Source organism: Cynocephalus volans, chromosome X, assembly GCF_027409185.1.
Source record: "Cynocephalus volans isolate mCynVol1 chromosome X, mCynVol1.pri, whole genome shotgun sequence".
Taxonomy (NCBI): Eukaryota; Metazoa; Chordata; class Mammalia; order Dermoptera; family Cynocephalidae; genus Cynocephalus; species Cynocephalus volans.
Genome location: NC_084478.1, coordinates 108,556,276 through 108,578,268, shown reverse-complemented (window position 1 = coordinate 108,578,268; position 21,993 = coordinate 108,556,276). Strand labels below are relative to the sequence as shown.

The 21,993-nt window shown below is 41.4% G+C and overlaps 1 protein-coding gene across 2 annotated transcripts in view; it reads left to right on the top strand.

The window, feature by feature from the left end:
* Positions 1-17,964, top strand: part of SYTL4 (synaptotagmin like 4) — a 31,242-nt gene extending 13,278 nt beyond the window's left edge. The window contains exons 5-16 of one of the 2 annotated variants that reach the window (XM_063084046.1): positions 4,745-4,846; positions 5,519-5,594; positions 6,128-6,218; positions 6,334-6,441; positions 7,177-7,265; positions 8,401-8,579; positions 8,869-8,971; positions 9,499-9,660; positions 13,574-13,682; positions 14,700-14,799; positions 15,534-15,742; positions 17,816-17,964. In XM_063084046.1, the coding sequence (XP_062940116.1) occupies positions 4,745-4,846; positions 5,519-5,594; positions 6,128-6,218; positions 6,334-6,441; positions 7,177-7,265; positions 8,401-8,579; positions 8,869-8,971; positions 9,499-9,660; positions 13,574-13,682; positions 14,700-14,799; positions 15,534-15,742; positions 17,816-17,964 (1,477 nt within the window). Of the gene's footprint in view, positions 1-4,744; positions 4,847-5,518; positions 5,595-6,127; positions 6,219-6,333; positions 6,442-7,176; positions 7,266-8,400; positions 8,580-8,868; positions 8,972-9,498; positions 9,661-13,573; positions 13,683-14,699; positions 14,800-15,533; positions 15,743-15,854; positions 15,998-17,815 lie in introns of those variants that run through there. The other variant, XM_063084047.1, reaches the window with a different exon arrangement.
* The last annotated feature ends 4,029 nt before the right edge of the window (positions 17,965-21,993 follow it).

Genomic DNA, 21,993 nt, shown 5'->3' with positions numbered 1-21,993 from the left:
ATCAGCTCTGGATCAGTACGTATTAATCTTTAGGAAAAAATACAAGCAAAAAACACTCTCCATGGGCCATTATCAAAATCAAACTATCTCTCTAGAAGAATGGTTCTGCTTGGTGATCTTTTTTTTTTTTTGAGCAAAGGGGGAAAATGATTCTAAAGTAAAAAATGAAATCTGGCCCCCACTGTGTCTTGTACTATAAAGCTAATATATCTCTCGAGGAATGACCACTATTTCACCACTTGCATGCCCTGGGATTTCAACCTCTGTTGTCTGTTTTCACAGAACTATCTCAAATTTCATGTGACAGTTTAGAAAGTTTATTCTTTTTTTTTTTTTTAAAGATGACTGGTAAGGGGATCTTAACCCTTGACTTGGTGTTGTTAGCACCACGCTGTCCCAAGTGAGCTAACCGGCCATCACTACATAGGGATCTGAACCCGTGGCCTTGGTGTTATCAGCACCACACTCTCCCAAGTGAGCCATGGGCCAACCCAGAAAGTTTATTCTTTACTGGCTAAGACATTACAGATTTTGGTTACCTCATTCCTTGTTCATTTCTTAGTTTGTTCATTTGTTTGACAAATATCTATAAATGCCTACTATGTGCCAAGCACTATTTTAGGCACTGGGATACACTGGTGAATACAAAAAGGTCTCTTGCTTGTGGATTTGGGGGGTGGGGAATGCAGAAAATAAATAATCAAGTGAATATATGGTATATCAGATGTCGACAAGTGCTATGGAGAAAATTAAAGGTAAAGGAGAAAATTAAAGGTAAAGGGAGTGCCGGGAATGCATGTGTATACATATGCTGTTTTCTTTAGGATAGCCAGGGCAAGTCTTAATAACAAGGTGCCATTTTTTACAATTTTTTAAAATTGAAACATATTGATTGTACATATTTATGGGGTGCAAAGTTATATTTTAATACATGTATATAATGTGTAATGATCAAATCAGGGTAGTTAGCAAATTCATCATCTCAAAAATTTACCATTTCTTTGTGATGAGAACATTTGACCTCTCGCTAGCCCTTTGAGAACATACAATAAATTATTGTTAGTTATAGGTGCCTAGCACTGCCGTACACCACTAGAACTTATTTTTCCTGTCTAGCTGTAATTTTATGTCCATTAACCAAGCTCTCACTGTTCTCCCTTCCTCCCCTACGTCCCAGCCTCTAGTAAATAAGGTGACATTTGAGCAAAGACATGAAGCAAATGAGGGAGCAAACCCTGAAGTTATCTGAGGGAAAAGCACTGTAGGCAGAGAAAGCAGCAGGCGTAAAGACCCTAAAATGAGTTTGTGTTTGGCATTTTTGAGTAATCTAGAACTGAGTGAGCAAGGGGGTGTGTGGGAGAGGAGATGAAGGCGAGATGGAGTGAGAATAGATCATGCCCAATACCCGCAACCAGCCCAGTGATGAGTACTGAACCACCACTGGAAGCGCTCTGGTCTCCTGAGTTGGGGTGGTTGGGGGCTTGGGGGCTTCAGCCACAACCATCTAACATGTGCACCCAGCCCAGCAATGACCAAGCCACCGCTGGAAGGCCCCTGGTCTCTCCTGCAGGAATGAGGGGGGTGCTACAGGCCTCAGCCATGCCCCTTCTCCTTCCTCCTCCTCTCACCCTATTTCCTTCCTCCTTCTCCTGTCCCCCTCACACCCAACTACTCCACAACATCTTAGAATGTAAAAAATATGTATGTATTAATAAATAAACTTAAAAAAATTTTAGCCATTCTAATGGGCATGTATGGTTGTATGTTATGGTGATTTTAATTTGCATTTCTCTAATGTTTAATGATGTTGAGCATCTTTTCATGTGCTTATTTGACATGTATATATTGTCTTGGGTGAAATGTCCATTCAAATCTTTTGCCCATTTTGTATGGGATTAGCTGTATTGAGTTTTTAAATATCTTTTTCTTTCTTTTCATTTATGATGTATGTGGTATGATCCTTCTTTAAAAAAGAAGTAAAAAAACCTTAGGAATCTAACCCATATGTGTACATTTAGACAGTTTGGTAGTCCATACATCAAAACTATTAATGATACTATTAAAGCCATAAGGCTTTGGTGGCACTTGTAAGAACTCTTTCACTCTGAGTGGGAAGGGTGGCTGTGAGTGACATGATCTTATTTTTTTTTTTCTTTTTAAAAATTGAGCTAAAATTCACATAACATACCATCTCATTTTAACAATTTTAAAGTGTACAATTCTGTGGCTGTTAGTACTCTTCAGAATGTTGTGCAACCATCACCACTGTCTAATTTCAGAGCATTTTATCACCCCACAAAGAAACTCCGTACCCATTAAGCAGTCACTCCCCATTTCCCCCAGTCCTTAATCTGCTTTCTGTCTCTATGGATTTGCCTGTTTGGGACATTTCACATAAATGGAGTCATACAAAATGTGTCTGTTTGTGTCTGGATTCTTTTACTTAGCATGATATTTTGAAAGTTCATGCATGTTGCAACATATGTCAGAACTTCAACATTTTGTTTATCCATTCATCCATTGATGGACATTTGGGTTGTTTCCACCTTTTTGGCTATTGGGAATAATGCTGCTATGAACATTCATGTAAAAGTTTATCTGTGGACATATGTTTTTTAATTCTCTTGCATATATACCTAGAAGTAGAATTGCTGGGTCATATGGTAATTCTGTCTGATTTATATATTTAAAGCTTATTTTGGCTGTTGTGTTGTGGATAGATTGTATGGGGACAAGAGAAGATGCAAGGAGATCAGTTAGGAGGCTATTGCAACCATTCAGGAGTTAGATGATGGTGGTTTGAACCAGAGTAATGGCAGTGGAGGAGGTAGAACTGATCAGATTCTAGATATACACTGAAGATAGAGCCAAGGGATTTACTGACAGATTTGATTTGTATTGTGAGAGAAAGAAAGGAGTCAAGGATGATTCTTAAGACATTTGACCTGAGAAATGAAAGGAGGGAGTAGCCATTTGATGAAATTGAAGGAAGAGCAGGTTTGGGGAAGGATTAGGTCTTTGGTTTTGACTTACTGTGTTTGAGATATTCAAGTGGAAATGTCGTCTAGGCCATTGGAAAAACATGTCTGGAGTTTAAGTAAGAGATAAATTTGAGTTATTAGTTTATAGAGGATATTTAAAGCCATGAGACTAGATGAGATCATTTAGGATAATTCTAGATGGAGAAGAGAAGCAGCCCAAGGAAGAAGCCTGGATATAATCCAAAGATTGGAGGTCCGGGAGAGGAGGAGGGAGCAGCAAAGGAGGTTGAGAAGGAGCAACCAGTAAAGTCAGAAGAGGAAACTGGGAGAATGTGGTATCCTGGGAGCCAAGGGAAGTTGCTTGAAATACTTGAGGAAAAATGAATTTTTTTCCCTGCTGCTTTCACTAATTCTTTGAGATAAGGGGCCCAGGAATGGTGTCTTCCCTTCAGAGATGACTGCCCTTTTGAATGCCTAGGTTTTTTCTTCATTAAAGTGATTAAGCTGAAAAAGAATTCTGGTCTTCTGAATACTGTCTTCAAGACAAATTGCTTATTTATGGACATACCTAAGCCCCACGGAGGGCATTTATCCAAAAATTCAGTCAATAAATATTTGAGTGCCTACTCTATCCTAATCTCTTTTCTAAGCTTTGGTAACACAGCAGTGAACAAGATATTTGGTTATTGATCTCATGGAGCTTAATCTAAGTCTGTTGCTTATAACAGAATACCTGAAACTGGGTAATTTATAAAGAAAAGAAATTTATTGCTTATTGGTTTGGAGGCTGGGAAGTTCAAGGTCAAGGGGGCACATTTGGCGAGAGTCTTCTTGTTAGTGGGGACTCTCTTCAGAGTCCTGAGGTGGCACAGGGTATCACATGATGAGAGGGGCAAGAGTGTCTGTTAACACGTTCACTTGCTCTCCTTATAAAGCCTCCAGTACCACTCCTGTCATAAACCCATTTATGGGTTTTTATAACCCATTTATAAACCATCCATTAACCCAATAACCCATTAATCCATGAATAGATTAATCTATTCGTTAGGGCTTAGACCTCATGATCCAATCACCCCCCAAAGGCCCCACTTTTCAACACTGCCGCTTTGGGAATCAAGCTCCCACATGAGCTTTGGAGGAGACAAACATTTAGACCATAACAGAGGAGAAAGACATTAAGTCATTTGCTTAAATTACTGAACAAATTAAATAATTTGTTTAAAAGCCATAAACAAATAATTACGTACGTGATGACTGCTAGCAAAAAATCAGGGTGCTTTGTGAGCACATAGGAAGGTTACTAATCCAGACTTGGGGTGGGGGCGTGGTCAGAGAGATCTGGAGGAACTGACATATAAGGAGAGACCCGAAGAAAGAGTAGATTTAGCCAGGTGAAGAAAAGCAGATGTTGTGAAAAGAACATCCCAGGCAGAGAAAAGAGGGAAGAGGGAGAGCTTTGGGATATTCAGGGAACTAAAAAACCCTTCATATCTCTAGAATATAAAGTGTGAGGAGGAGTGGAGCGTGAAAAATGAGGCTGGAGGGGTGAGCAGGGGCCAAATTGCAAGGGTATTCTTGCCATGCAGAGGAGTTTGAACCCAATTCCAATAGCAAGGGGGAACCACTGAAGAGTTGGAACTTAATCTGATGGACAATGTCTTAGTTCATTTTCTGTCTACCATTGTGAAAGGGTTGGAAGGAGGCTTGACTAGAGGCAGGAGAGCCTGCTTCCTTTAAATATTGGCTCGTGGTTTTTATTCTAGTGTGCCATTTGAAGTGCCAAAGCTGAAAAGTGGCAAGAGTGCACTGGAGGCCGAGAGTGAGAGTCTGGATAGCTACACAGCTGACTCCGATAGCACCTACAGGTGAGGTTCCCCCATTTCCCTCACTTCCACTCAATGCCAGAATTCCCATTTTGTTCTTAGCATGAAGGTGCAAGGCTCTTATGCCTTCAGTGTTCCTGATTTCTGCCCTCAGGAAGCTGAATGAAGTATTTTCCCTGACCTTGACAGAAGTCTTTCAGTAGCAGTTCTACTGATTTGGCTCTGAGCGCAGCTTCCCAGAGCGTGTTAACTTCCCCAGGCTGCCGCACCTTGGAGGATTCTTCCTAGCCCAGCAGCAACTGATGCTTCTGTCCCTTAGGAATGCGGGTGTGGGCATATGTGTTTGTGCAGAGTTGCTTTTCTTTTCTTTTCTTTTTTTTTTAAAGATGGCCGGTAAGGGGATCTTAACCCTTGGCTTGGTTTTGTCAGCACCACGCTTACCCAGTGAGCAAACCGGCCATCCCTATATGGGATCCAAACCTGGGGTCTTGGTGTTATCAGCACCACACTCCCCCGAGTGAGCCACGGGCCAGCCTGCAGAGTTGCTTTTCTGATCTTCATTTTTTCAAGATAAATCATATGTGAAGTGTACCTTCTGGATTTGGTTACTGTGAGACCCCAGGCTAGTGGCTCTGTTTTCATAGAGCTTTGGTCCTCAGGTAGAAGAGAAAGGGGAGGAAGTGATTTAATTATAACTTCTGAATCTACTTCCAGGAGAGACTCTCTGGATAAATCTGGCCTTTTTCCAGAATGGAAGAAGATGTCTGCCCCCAAATCTCAAGCAGAAAAGGTAAGCTTCAGGTTATTGGTTTTTCCTTTTTTCCTTCCTTCCTTCCGTCTTCCCTCCCTCCCTCCCTTCCTTTTTCTCCTCACTCTCCCACTCCCCTCAGGCAAAATTTAAATCAGGAATTCAGCTAAACAAGCTAACTCCTTAGCATGGCAAGAAAATCTTTATGATTTGGCCCCTGCTCACCTCTCCAGCCTCATCTTTCATCCTCCACTCCTCCTCACACTTTACATTCTAGAAAGATGAAGTTCTTCTGGTTGCCTGAATATCCCAAAGCTCTCCCGCTTTTCCTCTAACCACTTCTAGCCGATGTTTATAACACATGCCAGATTCACTTGGGAGCATTTTCTAAGGTTTTGGCTGAAATGTGTGAGAAAATAGGTTTTGTGTAACGTCTAGGCATTTAATCTTTCCTGTAAGTTTGTTATAGTTTTATGAAAATCTGAACCTATTTTTCTTAAGGCTATCCTTTCTGACTCACTCCTTCCACCTTCCCAACTGTTCTTTTCCATTTCCCTGCCCTTATTCCTTCCTAGGAAACTCAGCCTGGGGATCAAAGTGTGGTATCTGTCAATGAGGGTGAAATGATATTCAAGAAGAACACCAGAAAAATTCTCAGGCCTTCAGGTAGCTGGTTTCTCTTCATGGCTTTTTGGGACTGAAGTTCTGAGTAGCCTTGATGGGCTCTTGGTATGGAAAAGAGTAGGTCTCTTTTGATTTGGGTTTCTGGTCTTCCACTCAGAGTACACTAAATCCGTGATAGATCTTCGCCCGGAAGATGTGGGGCATGAAAGTGGCTCCTTGGGAGACAGAAGCAAATCTGTCCCAGGCCTCAATGTGGATATGGTAAGTGCCCTTGTTTTTCACTTGGTCACTATGTGAAATTTTATTTATCTAGAGTTGGCTTTAATACCTGATACTCTCAATCAACCTGTTTAATTCTTTAGAAAAAGGCAACACAAATCTTGATTCCCCCAAATTTCTAAAGCAAATCTGTTTTCTGATTTGCTTAAAGGAAAGTGCTATCTTTACTGTCTCTTTTATCTTCTAATACATTGCTAAATATATGGCTGGGGGCTCAAAATGTAAAGATATAGCTGGGTTGGGGCAGTCAAATGGGAAGGAGTTATAGCTCCCATAAAAAATGTTAAATATTCGGGGCCGGCCCGTGGCTCACTCGGGAGAGTGCGGTGCTGATAACACCAAGGCTCCGGGTTCGGATCCCATATAGGGATGGCCGGTTCGCTCACTGGCTGAGCGTGGTGCTGACAACACCAAGTCAAGGGTTAAGATCCCCTTACCGGTCATCTTAAAAAAAAAAAAAAAAAAAAAAAAGTTAAATATTCTTATCTTATTCTTTTGAGATATGAGAAAGTTGGTCAGAATAGAGCTGGGAAGTATGAAACAGAGCAATTAAGAATCAGGATATGTGTGTACATGTAGACACGACACCTCAGAGCTTTGCAACAATTATGGTTTCCACTAAAGGAAAGACATTAGTCTTTGAAACTTTTCTCATTTTTATTAACTCTGAATCTATATTTATTGTTCCAGGAAGAAGGAGAAGGAGGAGGAGAAGAAGAAGAAGAAGAGGAAGAAGAAGACATTGACCATCTGGTGAAGTTGCATCGTCAGAAGCTAGCCAGAAGCAGCATGCAAAGTGGCTCCTCCATGGTAAGTTCTATTAGTTCTGTGGTTATAGATACATTGAGTTACTAGGAAAGAAAGAAAGGCCTCCCTAGAGCAGACTTGGGACCTGGGGAAATCATCCCAGTCACTCTTTTCAGGTAAGGGAGATACATTTGTTTGTTCCTATCCTCAATGTAGACCATAGGTGCCACATGTAGACCATAGTGTACATCAAGGTGACTTCCTAAGCCTCTGCCCTGGAGATTATTACATTAGGTCATTACAGCTAGGGACATTGTTTATTACAGCTTTGTGAACAATAACCATAACTTCTTCCCTTAAGAGGTACTCAAGCCATGAAGTGAGCAAGATCAGATTTCTTCATCATAGCTTTCTCCAAATTCTTGCATTAAAGTGAAGGGAGTGTCATGAGAAGGGCTTGGGCGGGGTTAATCAGCCTCAGGGTGTGGTTAAGGATCAACAGTACCAGTCAGGATCATGAAGTTGAAGGTACATTTAAAAAGCAAGACCTAGTTCTGTCATAAGTATGAAGATTGATGTTTAGGGGAAACAGAGTCAGGAACACGGGTGATTAGAGTTTGTTCACACTGACTCACAGGAAGAGAATGTCTGGCTCACACACACTGATTACTACGTGAGAGAAAGGTGACTTTTCACTTCTGGTAGTTTTTTCTCCTTACCCACCCACTCCCAGTTCTGGCCCAATCTCTTTTCACTGTAGATCTTGATAGAGATAAGGTAGATAAAAGAAATCCACAGATAATTAAGGCACTTTATTTTAACTAGTAGCTAAACCCTGCTAGCCAATGTTTAAGCATATATAACACATACCAAAAATGGACTTAGCTGCACCTTACCTCTACTTTTTGCCCACCTTGGACAGATGAAAATTAACAATAAAATGTATAAAATGAGGGGAAGAAGAGAAGCGAAGAGCCTAGGTGAGCCATGAGCTGATTTATTAACCTGAACAATCATGGGTGTGCTGCTAGCTCTGTCTTATCCTTTGGGTAAAGGACTGTTGGCAGTACTGGCTCATTGCAGGGGCTTCTGAAACTTGTTTTGTTCAGTGACTGTGGCCTTATTATGAAGGAAGATGTGAGCAATGTGGGCAGGGCAGTGTGTCTTCCCCATATATTTGTGGGTGCTTTCTCTTCAGAGTACGATTGGCAGCATGATGAGCATCTACAGTGAAGCTGGTGATTTTGGGAACATCTCTGTGACTGGCAGGATTGCCTTTTCCCTGAAGTATGAGCAGCAAACACAGACTCTGGTCATCCATGTGAAGGAGTGCCACCAGCTGGCCTATGCTGATGAAGCCAAGAAGCGCTCTAACCCGTGAGTTCTTCTGGAACCTGACTGAAGCTCGGAGATGAGGGACCAGACCCTGGCATGTGTCTGGGCACTCCTGAACCGAGCTTATCACTTCCTGGGAGGATGGAGAGGTGTAATGTAGGAAAGTGACCAGGGTTAGGAAAAAGCAGGAATGGCGTGTCTAAGAGGGCTTGGTGTGACGTTTTTGACATCGCATTTCATCACGGCATATTTATATGGAGAGCAGGGAAATGAAGAATGGGCTTGAGAAAGGACAGCAAATTACTCAGTATATACTCTCTTTGGTTTCTAGATATGTGAAAACTTATCTTCTGCCTGACAAGTCCCGCCAAGGAAAAAGAAAAACCAGCATCAAACGGGACACCATCAGTCCACTATATGATGAGATCCTCAGGGTAAGTATTTGCACCCTAAAGGTAGGAGAACATTTTCTGTCTTGTGCTCTAATCTGTAGCTATTCCTCTGCAACATGGCTGGTTGATATGGGTTTCAGTGGACCGTGTCTGTGTCTGAGGATACACTCTGGGCATCTGTTCACATCCTGATCTCCCAGAGAAGAGAACAAAGGTGACCTGGCTCTCTTGTATTGTTGTGAAGTTGGAGATTCACATGGCCACAAATCTCATTTTAAAAAGCCATCTGGGATAAGGAGTCTCCTTGGCAGTTCTTTTTAGATGTTCCAGTATTCTCTCACCCACTTATGGAAAAATTAAGTTTCTAGGTCCTCCTGTGGAATATGGTAGGTTTTCATAAAATGGAGTAAATTGAGGCTTTGAGTGAGGAAACTCAAAGTACTTAGGGACTAAAGTAATTTGAGATTCAGGACTTATGGACTTTGGGTACAGTTGCTCAGGTTTGGGAATAATCTTTTCTGAGAAATTACCACTGACTAATATCTTAGACTTCTGCTTTCCCCTCACAGTATGAGATCCCAGAATCTCTCCTGGCCCAGAGGATCTTGCAGTTCTCGGTTTGGCATCACGGTCGTTTTGGCAGAAACACTTTCCTTGGAGAGGCAGAGGTCCAAATGGATTCCTGGAAGCTTGATAAGAAACTGGATCATTGCCTCCCCTTGCATGGAAAGGTACTCTGCTTTAACTCCTTTTGCACCTTGGGTCTGAGGTAGAATTATCTGCAGTGGCCTCTGCTGGTCTGTGTTAGTAGTGTCCTTGAATGTAGTCTTCTGAAGAGTTCTAGCATACCCTGCTGGGGTTTCTGAGTTTGACAGCAATTTCAGAGGCACTTGTAGGTCGTGTGATCAATCTCTTCTGTGTAAGCCAGGCAAAGTATGAAGCCATGGTTTTGCTTCAAAAAGTCTTTCGTATGTGTGCCAAGCTTGGCCTCCTAAACTTCCAAAGTCTCCAAGCTAACCTGGGTGTACCCTAATCTGCACCCCTTTTCCTAGCTAACCTTTTCACTAAAGAAGTGGGAAGGAAAGTAATTCATGGAGCTCCAGTTGCTGTAATCTTGGTTACACAGGCTAGGGAAAATTTAACTTTGGGGTTGGCACCTCAAATGAGAATGTAGCAGTGTGACATAATTGTGCCTGGGATCTGAGTGCAGACCTGGATTGGAATCCTGGTTCTGTCACTTGCCAGCTAGGTGAGTCACCTAACTTATAAAATAACTTAGGGAAGTCACCAAACTTCTGTGAGCCTCAGTTTCTTCATATAAAATGGAGATAATAATATCCCTCTTTTTCAGGATTATATACAAAATACCATTTAGTGCCTGGCACATAGTGGACATTCAATAGGCTGTCATTCTGGTTAAAATGAAATTGCTAAAACAGAGGACTTAGTCAGCAACTTCTTGATTATCAGAACTATACAATGACAAAGTTCTTCTTTAAAAACGTTTACATTAGCATTTTAAATGTTTAAAACAATATATGGTGCATAGAATATCTTTGGAAAGATAAAAAAGAAATTAGTAATGGTGGCTGCCTCTAGGAAGGGAGACTGAGGTGGAAGGGAGATTTAGTTTTCTCTATATGCCCTTTTTAACATTTGAAGTTTTTACCATGTAAAGAAAATTAAGTATAAAAGGATTTATATGCATGTGGTTCAGAATTAAAACAACATAAAGTGTATAAAAGAAAAGTAGGTTCCATTCCTTAGAAATAACCATTGTTAACAATTACTTGGGTATCCTAGAAATTTTGTGTTAAGCAGCACAGATATACATCTACGGATCTATATATATTTTTTATTTTTTACACAAATAGGCTCACATGAACCTCGTTGCTTATGTACAAGGGTACTTCATGAAGTTCATGGAAAGATTCATATTATCTTTCAATTTCATTTTTCCATGAACTTCTTGAAGTACCCTCATTTATCTTGATTTTTTTCGTTTCACTATTTATCAGGGACATCCTTCTGTGCCATCACTTACAGACCTGTATCATTTTAATTGCTGCATAGTTTTCCTTCACATGCCTGTGTTATAATTTATTTACCATTCCCCCACTAATGGGCATTAAAATTGTTTACATTTTTTGTTGTTGTTGTTCTTACAACTATGCTGTAATACATCTTGGCTTTCTTTTTTGAATGTAACTGTCAGAGAAATTCCTGGTGGTGGAATTGCTGAGTCAAAGGAAATGTACATCCAATATTTTGATAGCTACTGCCCATTCCCCCAAATAGTGACAATATTAAATTTGTCCCTTTGAATACTAATAAAAGCAGGAAGGCAATTATTACCAAACTATAACATGTTATTAGAAATTTAGAATTTATTAAGCATTTGGCCCTCAAGTCATTCTCTCAGAGGTCTACAGTTGATATAATTATATTGAATTTGTTGCTGTAAACCATTGTGAACTACTGCCAATAAAAATGTCTTAGATAAAAAATAAATTGCATTAAAATGGAGGTATATGCTCTTTGCAAATATTTTGAGCCAGAATGAAAATGTACTATTGAAACAAATTGCCAGTTTCTAGCTAATGCTAAACCTCCATTTTTAAGAGTCCACTGAAGTTCACAATCTAGAAATTAATAAATTGTGTAAATATTGTATAACCAAAAAAAAAAAAAAATAGACCATCCCCATATTATACGTCTATTTTAACTTAACACATCCTACATGTGTTGTTTCTGGTTTTTTTTGGTTGTTGTTGCTGTTGTTTTGGTTTGGTTTTTGCCCTATTAATCCATTTGCTCCCATTCAATTTTCCCTTGCTGGCATTCACCTCCTGATTCATTATATCTCTCCCATTTATTAAACTTTGTGTATTCTGGATACGTGGTACATTGATACAAATGGTACATTGATCTAAACCTATGGGGATTATGCCTTCCTAGAATCTGTAGTATCAGTGATGAAGACCTCAGTTAGGGGCGCCCCAATGAACACAGGCAAGTGAAAGGGCACGTCTAGTCTATACCAGCTCCTGCTCTGGATACCAAAGTACAAAGAACAGAGTTATGCAAGGAGAGTCAGTAGAGTGAAGCAGTTCTTCCACCCAAAGCCAAAGATGATAGACCACTTGCCGCTCATTCCAGACATTTATTTATTCACTCTTACATTCATTCAGTAAATATTTGTGGAGCACCTACTATGTGCCAGGTACATACTAGGATGAATAAAAGTGAGCTTGATTCCTGTCCTTCTGGCACTTAAATTCTAATGGTAGAGATATACGTTAATTAATAATAGTATAAATAAGTGTAAAATAAAAAATTATGGCATATTCAAATCTGTGTAACAGAGTTCCACCTAGCCCACAGATCTTTGCAAGCCCTCTTTCAAAACACTTTTTATCTTTAAAAATCATGTAAGTGATACATGCCATTCTCATAAAAAAACGCTATTGATGTTAATAAAGAGTAAAAAGGGAAAGCCCTCTTTTCCCATTTTGCTCCCCTCCCTAGAGGAAACAAGTGTTAAGTTTGTCTGTATCTTTCTGGGTTTGTCTGTGCAGTGTAGTATAGTGGTTAAAATAATGAACTCTGGAACCAGTCTATGTGAATTTCAGTCCTGGCTCTGCCAATTACTGTGTGACCTTGGGTAAGTTTCTTAACCTCTCTGTTCTTCTGTTCTATAACCTGTAAATTGAGCATAATAGTACCTATCTCATAGGGACTATCTTGAAGATTAAACAAAATGATATACTTTTTTTTTTTTTTTTTTAAAAAGATGACCAGTAAGGGGATCTTAACCCTTAGCTTGGTGTTGTCAGCACCATGCTCAGCCAGTGAGCTAACTGGCCATCCCTATATAGAATCTGAACCTGTGGCCTTGGTGTTATCAGCACTGCACTCTCCCGAGTGAGCCATGGGCTGGCCCTCAAAATGATATACTTAAAGTATTTGTGACAGTGCCCGGAACATAGTAAATGCTATATAAGTGATAATACTCATTATTTACATACATATATATTCATATGTACAAATACGAATGTATTTTAATATAAGCGGGATATATTTTCCTGCATCTTGCTTTGTTGACTTAACAGTATATCTCGGATATCGTTCCATGTCAGCATGTACAGATTCACTGCATTCTTTTTGATGACTGCATGCCATTTGCCATATGAAGACATTAAAAATCACTCATTTAACCCTTCCTATATTGATTGACATTTAGGTTGTTTCCATTTTTTGGCTGTTACTAACAATGCTGGTAGCAAGATTCTTCATCATGGTGTCAGTCCTTTGTGAGTTTGTGTGACAACCTTGCTGGAAGACCTTTGAGAGTATCTGGAATCTAGTAACTGTATCCTCAAAGTGGCATAATAGTGGGTACTGCAGAAGACTCTTGGTTTTTCTGCATCTCCTTCTGAAGGAACTGCCTTAGAAACCTGTGACTGCCATGGCCTAGGGACTCTGGATTGTATTCACAAGGAGAAAGATCCTCTTATGCCTTGAAGCTGTTCTTGGGAATATTGGTAGAATCCCCACCCCCCCACCCCCACCCCATCCCCAGGGAGAGTTCCCAGCAATTCCTGAGAAGCCCAGCTTGACCTGTTGGGTTTCCCTGTGTTTCAGATCAGTGCTGAGTCCCTGACTGGCTTGCCGTCACACAAAGGCGAGTTGGTGGTTTCATTGAAATACATCCCAGCCTCCAAGCTCCCTCTTGGAGGTGACCGGAAAAAGAGTGAGTTTTCTTTGGGGCCCTGGATTTAGTTCTTAGTCATCTGCACAGGATTTGTGCAGGGCTTGTGCTGGCTACTGGCTAGCACCAGATTGAGATTCTCCCTGCATCTTCTAAAAAAGATTCCTTATTAAGTAAGCCTTTTCTGCATTTTTGAACCAGAACAGAATGCTGTAGGGTTGGCATTCCTTTTTTTTTTTTTTTTTAATTGACTTGGTCTTGGTCCAGCTCTGTGGCAAGCTACTAAGAGGGCAGAAGAGAACAGAAACTTTGAGGCTGGGAAGGGTGGATAGAAGGCGTGGTAAAGTATGAGGGACAGGAAGTTGAAGGCTGAGGAATAGTAATTCAACATGCTAGGCACTGTGCTAGTGACTGTGGATATGTAGATGGATAAGCCATGATATTTGCCCTCCCTTGAGGAGGTTAGTTTATCAAGAAAGACAATCATGTGCTAAGGGGGCAAAGATATGGGAGTGATGAATTCTGTCTGGTTACATTTGGGAGAGCTTTGAAAAGAAAGTAATGTTGAAAGTGGACCTTAAGACTTTACTAGGTAGAAAAAGAGAAGGATGGCATAGAGGAGCATTTCCAGAAGAGGGGGTAGCCTGATCAGTGCTCTGAAGTGAGGATGGGATCAAATGGAGGACTTCCCTCTTTTTTAATCATTCAACAAATGTCAGGCAACTTTATTTTCTAAGCCTCAATGTTCTCAACCATAAAATAAGGACAATAATAGTGTGTATCTTGTAGGGTTGTTTTGAGAACTAAATGTTGAATGTAGTATTTGACACATGGCCAGTTTTCAATAAGCATTCATTACTGTTGTGGTTGTTATTAATTGAGCACCTATTGCTTACCGTCAGGCACTATGCTTGGTAGTGAGGATACAAGTCAGGCATGGTTCAGTTGTTATGGAGCTTCCTGTCTTCAGGAGCAAGGAATGAAAGTGCTATGTAGACAAAACTCAAGATAAATCTGGAGGTATAGGGGCTCACTTGCTATGGCTGACATCCCTTACAGGTAAAGGTGGGGAAGGGGGAGAGCTCCAGGTGTGGATCAAAGAAGCCAAGAACCTGACGGCTGCCAAATCAGGAGGGACTTCAGACAGCTTTGTCAAGGGGTGAGTCCCCGGATCAGCACCAAACTAACCAGTTTTAGGACAGGAGAGCTAAGAGAGGAACCCAATTTAACCTTCTCTGTGGATTTTATCCTTGCGTGTCCTATCATCCACAGCAACCACCTTTTTCCTGAAATTAGGTAATGGCAAAACCTCCACCATCATCTTTGCACTGCTCTGAGCTCAGTTTGGACTGGGCTGTAGTGTTGATATTTAAAGAGAAGGGTGGTAGACAGATAGATTCTGACTTTTCTCTGACTCATACTCTTAATTAATCCTAGGTGAAAATCTGTGTTCCTTGACCATCTAAATTGTCCCCCACAATTTTTAAGCAATGCTAGCTTCCCCCAAGTTATAGATCACTGATTAACTTAAGTTCTTTAGCAACTCATCTTTGGCTAAGCCTATAGATGTTAGTATTGGTTTTATTTAAAGAGAACCTTGCCTAATAGAAATGGAACCAAATATTTAAAACCCATTTTTGGTGGAGCATAGACAATAGCCTCACTAATAATATTATATTCATTTTCTCTCCAGGTTAAAGGAATTGAATCAGGTGAATGATCTAGTGGAGTAGTAGGAACTCTGCTTCAGCAGATTCGAAAGAGGGGTGTGTGCACTAGGACCTGGGTGTCGACTCGCCTTCTTGGGCTAGGCCTGTCGTAGGGGAAAGGGGGCATTTAGACGGATATTGCCAGCTTTGAGTACACTGGTGATTACTCCCCACCCTCTGCCAGATACCTCCTTCCCATGAGGAACAAGGCCAGTAAGCGTAAAACTCCTGTGATGAAGAAGACCCTGAATCCCCACTACAACCATACATTTGTCTACCATGGTGTGAGGCTGGAAGATCTACAACACATGTGCCTGGAGCTGACTGTGTGGGACCGGGAGCCCCTGGCCAGCAATGACTTCCTGGGAGGGGTCAGGCTGGGTGTTGGCACTGGTGAGAGCCTTTCTCCCATCCTCACTTGTCTTAAAGTCTTCTTGTCTATTTCACTCTCAGTACCCCCTCCCCAAAGCTTTTCTATGACAAGAGTTGTCTTCTTTCTTTTCAGTTAACATTCAACAAATACTTATTGAGTACCTACTATGTGCCAGGCCTAGGGGAAGGCTGACCTCATGCACTATTATGTGTACAGATAAATGTGACTCTGAATGCCAGGAACTCCATCATTTTCCTCAAAAAAAAAATCTATAAACCTACACACACACACACACACACACACACACACACACACACACACACACACACACACACTTTCTCTCTTTCATCCTGTTATGATGAAAGAACACACACACACACACACACACACACACACACACACACTTTCTCTCTTTCATCCTGTTATGATGAAAGAAAGGCCCTTGCTAGTAAAGGCAAAGCTCTCCCCAGGTGTTCTGGACCATCTCTTCCTCTTCTCAGTGATCTCACTTCTGTAATTTCCATTTCTCCTGTATGTTCATTTTTGTTCTCCCTGACTACCAGAGGTGAATACAGATGTGCTCTGGTATTTCCAATCTTATTAAACAAAAATAAACCTTCCCTTGACCACACATCCTCCTTCTAATTTCTTAAAAAGAATGGTCTCCACTTCCTCACCTTTCCTTTAGTTTTCAGTCTACTGTGATCTGGTTTCTGTCCCACCACTCTACTGAGCAATTGCTCATGCCAAAGTGGTGTTCTCATCTTACTAGAATTTTCAGCACTATTTAACATAGTGAATTACTCTCCTTTTCTTGAAATTCTTATTTTCTATTGACAATATAGTCTGGTTCCCTTTTAACTCACTGTTCACCCCTTCTCAATTTTCTTTGTGGGTTCCTCATCTTCTACCCAAACTCTAAATGTTGGTGCTTCTTAGGGCTTAGTCTTGGATCCTCTTCTTTTCTCTCTCCACAGTGTCTGCATTCCCATGGCCTAAAATACTACATGTATATTAATAACTCACAAAGCATCTAGAGTGATGTTTTGACTCACGTAAGCCAGTTTGTCATTTTCCAGCTTCAGATCCTTCAGTGGCTTCCTATTGAACTTACAAAACAATCCAAAGTTCTTACCATGCCTATAGGCCCCTAAATAATCTGATCCTCTGCTCTTTTCCAATCCATCCTGTATCACTCTCCCATCTGCTCACTATGTTCCAACCGTGATGACTTTCTTTTTGCTCTCCAAATATACCCAGCTTATTCCCACTTTAGAACCTTTTCAGTCATTGTTCTCTCTGTCTGGAAAGGCTGGCTCCTTTCCACCCTTGAGGTCTTGACTCAAATGTCTCCTCAGAGAGTCCCTCAGACCACTCCATTTAGAGCGGGTCCTGACCCAGGCACTACAAATCACTACACTTCACGACATTGATGTTACTATCTGACATTCTCTTGTTTGACCTTGGTGTTATAACACTGTGCTCTAACCAACTGAGCTAACCAGACAGCCCCTGTGTATATATTTTCTATCTTCCCTATTTGAATATAAGCTGCCTGAGGGCAGGGACTTTTTCTGTTTTGTTCACCACTGTATCTCCAGAGCCTAGAAGGGTGCCTGGCACATAGTAGGCACTCAAAAAATATTTGTTGAATTAATGAATGAATGTATAAAAGAATAGGAATGAAGCCACATACAATCCTAAATTTGGACCTGGAGTCTATCGCTAGAGAAAAAGGTGTTCAGTTTTTCTTAAAAGTTTTAAGTCAAGTTGGCAATAACAGAAGGGCAGTAGTTCTGGCATGAGATATCAGACACTAGAGCTTTGTAACAGCCTCAGAATGACAGGTGTCTGGTGACTGTGTGCTGTCTGGAGTCCCATTTCATCAACCTGAAGTCTCTTGCTAGAGTCTCAAGAGCATAGAAATATCTGTGCAGGATCAATGGGGAGCACCTCCCAGATTGCTGTCCCCATCAGCCCTTCTTTGTGGCACACTGTTTTTAATGGGGTGGCTACCCTTGCTATATGACCCATCTTCCCCAGTGGGCTGAGGAGTGGGCCCCTCTTCAGCCTCCTCTGGTGTTTCTCCTCAGGGATCAGTAATGGGGAAGTGGTGGACTGGATGGACTCGTCTGGGGAAGAAGTGAGCCTGTGGCAGAAGATGCGACAGTATCCGGGGTCTTGGGCAGAAGGGACCCTGCAGCTCCGTTCCTCAATGGCCAAGCAGAAGCTGGGTTTATGAGTTGCTGTCCTCCTCTGCAGGGGCAGCCCTGGCCAGGGCAAGTCAGAGGAAGTGAAGAAACCAAGAGCAAAGATTTATAATTTAATGTGTGTGTGTTGTGTATGTGTGTGTACAAACATGTATTTCTGCAAATCTCTTTATGTTAGCTAGAGTGATGCAGACTTGTTCGCATTTTTAAAGCAGGCTCAAGAATAAGGGTTGCTTCAATATGTTTTTATTTGTGCATAATCTAACATATTTTCAGAGTCCATTCTTTCTTGTATGTTTATGAGATTAAATTAACTTAAAAAAATCTTTTAAAACAACTTTTTATCTTCTGTCTTGCTATCCCTGTTCCTACTTCCCCAGGAGGCCCTAGCTACCTTTGGCCTTAGTACCAGTTGATGATTTGAGGTGTGCCTGATTGGAGGCCAAGGCTCTGGGAAGCAGGGTTGGGTTACTAAAGAAAGGGGAATATGGGGGAGATGTGATTAGGTCCTCTCCTTTCTCTCTGATTTATGCTCTTAACTCATTTTCTACCTTAATAAATTTCTGGAATTTGGCTTTTAACTTTCGTTGACTTTAAACAGTTTCCACCTTGCTTGAGTCTAATGGTTTTCTTTGAAATGCTAAGAAAATTCCCAGTTCCTTCCAGTTCTAGACACCTTTACTAGACCTTTGGGAGACCCTTATAATGGAGCCGCTTTAGAAAGCACTTTAGACAATAGCCTTTTGACTGAGTCATGAACATGCCCAGCGAGAGCATCTAGCTGATCCAGAGGATCTGAGTGACTGAGGGTAAGGTGTCTTACAGCCCATGCTGAATTCTGTGCATTTTAAACTGGCACAGCAATTGTTGGAGAGAGTACTCCTCATTTCTCTAATGAAAGACGAGACATATTCACTCTCATGTAGCACATCTTTCTTAGTGTACCTGTCCGGAGTGTCTTACCACACAGAATATGGCCCACATGCCACTGTGTCAGCCAGAAGAGTCAAGAATTATCTAAACTGGCCCAGTGTTTCTCCAGGCTGGGACAGTTAGTGCTCCACAAGAATGTGGACAGAGAACCTCCCAGTTATTTTGACTTCCTACCTGATGTGGCTTTGGTTCTTGTTTTTCCTGTTGTTTCCTAAACTTGGCCTACATGTAACATGGGTGTGGTGTGTTGAGGTTTTTCAAAAAAGGGTCTGGTGAGCTAAGTTTCATTTTCTGTTACTCACTGTTCCAAACTGACCTTTTTATTTTTACAAGTGTGTGTGGAAGGAGTCTATACCAGCGAAGAAATCCTTTTCAATAGCCAGCTCCTAGCTGACTTTCCTATAAGGCCACTGTATTGAAAGCACCTATGTTGGTTTCTATTGTATGTGTGAACTGAATGGAGGAATTTTTAAAAGATTTATTTGGTGTGGATTGATATTGTAATGGAAGGCATAACTTGGGATCCTGGGCTATAACTTGCTCTTGTTTTCTACCCTCTGACATGTATATGTGCTTCAATAAAGCTTTCTCACTTGTCACATGTTTGCATTTGTTAGTTCTTTAGATGCTTTTGTCTCTGATGTCCTGATTTACTGTTGTTGCTTTTCACATGGCTTGAAGGGTAAGAAACAAAGTGATAAATGCCCTTCCCTAGCCATCTTGTGCTGATTTGAAGAAAATGTGCCTTTCCCCACACTGCTGCCTGATCCTTTTGCTGAGCTCTTATCCCTTGTTCTTTGTGTTCAGTATCTAAAGAGAGAACTGAGACCCCGTCTTAAAAGTGTCACCACTTTTCTGCCTTTCAAGCACCAAGGGAGCTCCTCCTTTAGCTTTGTAGACCCTCCCGTGCTGGAGGAAGGAGAGATATTCACACAGGAGGTGAGGGAAGACATTCCCTGCTTTCTGGATCCTTCAATTTCTCGGGGGGTCGGGGGTGGGGGAGGTGGGGACTTTTTCTTTCACTCCTACTACCATTATTTAGTTTTGAGAGATAACACAGATGCTAAGTAACCCGTCTCAGAAATAAGGCTCTGGTTTCTAGGCAGAGCCCAAGCAATTCTTGACCTCTTGTTCAAAAGGGCATCAATATATATTGAATGCCTTTTGTGTACAGTGCTTTATATATTATTTTTTAAATTTCCTACTTCATAAGGTGGTTGGAGAAATCTTCCCTTTTCACAGATGAGGAAACTCAAGCCCACTGTCATGTAACAGAGTTGGGATTTGAATCAAGGTCTGACTACTGCACTGTGCTGCCTCCTGTGAGAAAGATGTGTTATGGGCAAAGAGTCAAAGGAAGAGGTGACTCATCTCTTCTAAAATATCTTAAACAAATAAGTTTAATTTACAAAGTTGGACAATTAGAATGCTTTGGCTATTACCTAGCCAGCTTAGTGACTGTATAGCTTTTGTGTGTGTGTGTGTGTGTGTGTGTGTGTGTGTGTGTGTGTGTGTGTGTATGAGAGCGAGAGCGAGAGCGAGGGAGAGGGAGAGGGAGAGGGGCGGAGAGAAGTGGGCAGAGAGAAAAACAGAGATATATATGGGGTTGGAGTCAGGCCAGTCCCTTTGGGTCTGGCTGTGGACCTGATTCTGCTGCTGTCTCTTTCTCCTACTTTAGGAGTTGAGATGTCTTGAGTCTTAATTTACAAAGGACTACAAAGGACATTATAGTAATACTTTACCTAAAGAAAACAGGATTGACTTGCCTTGACTAATAATGAAACAAAAGGAGCATTGATATGGAAGAGTCAGGCCCAGGTGGGAACTTTGTTTGGGAGGTAGTGGGCCTCCTCTCTGTTATCGTTTGGGCCTTTGCCCTGCTAGCGTGTGCTGGCTTGCCATTTGAAGTGTTAGTGATAAAGACAAGTAAGGGCATTCATCTTGCCTGATGTGCAGTCATTGCCTTTGGAACCACAGAACTCATCTGACCAGAGATTTCCCACATGAACTCATTGTGTTTTGCCTTCTGCCCATAACTTGCCTCCTGCCTCTCATAGCTCCTGTATTTCCCTGGAGGGAGGAGAGAGAAGGGACCTTTTTGCTCCAAGTTTGATCATTCCCCCATGTCCCATTCTACCTAGCAACTGCCTAACTTTTTATTTTGCATTTTCAAAATGAGATTTCTACTAAAACCCTAGTGGAAACAGCTTCTCTCTGACTCACTGCTACTCCCATATGTTCTGGGCTCATGATTAATGTCCCATCACTGTGCTTTAAAGAGTGAATTTTCTTGGGTTGAGAGCCTTTCATTTCCCTTTCTCCTCCTGGGCCCACTCTTAGTCTTGTGTCTGAATAGGATTATAGAAGATGGAATTGTTCTCCTTGCTTGGAGCTTTCAGCTCTCTTTAAGTGGAAATTAGAAAAAGAAGTAGAGGCACTGTGGCATAATGGCTAAGGACATTGACTCTGGAGCCAGGATGCTGGTATTTAAATCCTGACTCTGCCGTTTACTATCTGTCTGATATTAGGCAAATTGCCTAACCTCATTGCTATGGGTCAAATATGTCACCCCAAAGTTCATGTGTTGGAAAGTTAATCCCCACCTTAACAGTGTTAACAAGGTGGGAAATTCAATTATGATATTTGAAAGGTGGGGCCTTTGAGAGGTGATTGTGAGGACTGTCCCCTTGTGAATGGATTGATCCATTCATGGAGTACTGAGTTGATGGTTTAATGGGTGCTCATGGGCATGGCTCTGATGGCTTTAAAAGGAGAGCAAGTGCACAGGTTAGCTCTTTTGCTGAGCCCATTCTCACCATGTGACACCCTGGTTGCCATGGGACCCCACAGAGAGTTCCCATCCAGAAGAAGGTCCTTGACAGATGTATCCCCTGGACCATGGACTTCCACCCTCCAAATTTTAAGAAATAAATTTCATTTCTTTATAAATTACCCAGTTTTAGGTATTCCGTTCTAAGCAACAGAAATGGACTAATATACTTGCTGAACCTCAATTTCTTCCTCTAAAATGGGGCTACTAACAGTACCTATCTTGTAGGATTTTTTTGAAGACTCAGAGTCAATCGATAGAGTGCTTAGAACAGCACCCGGCACACAGTGAGTGTTCT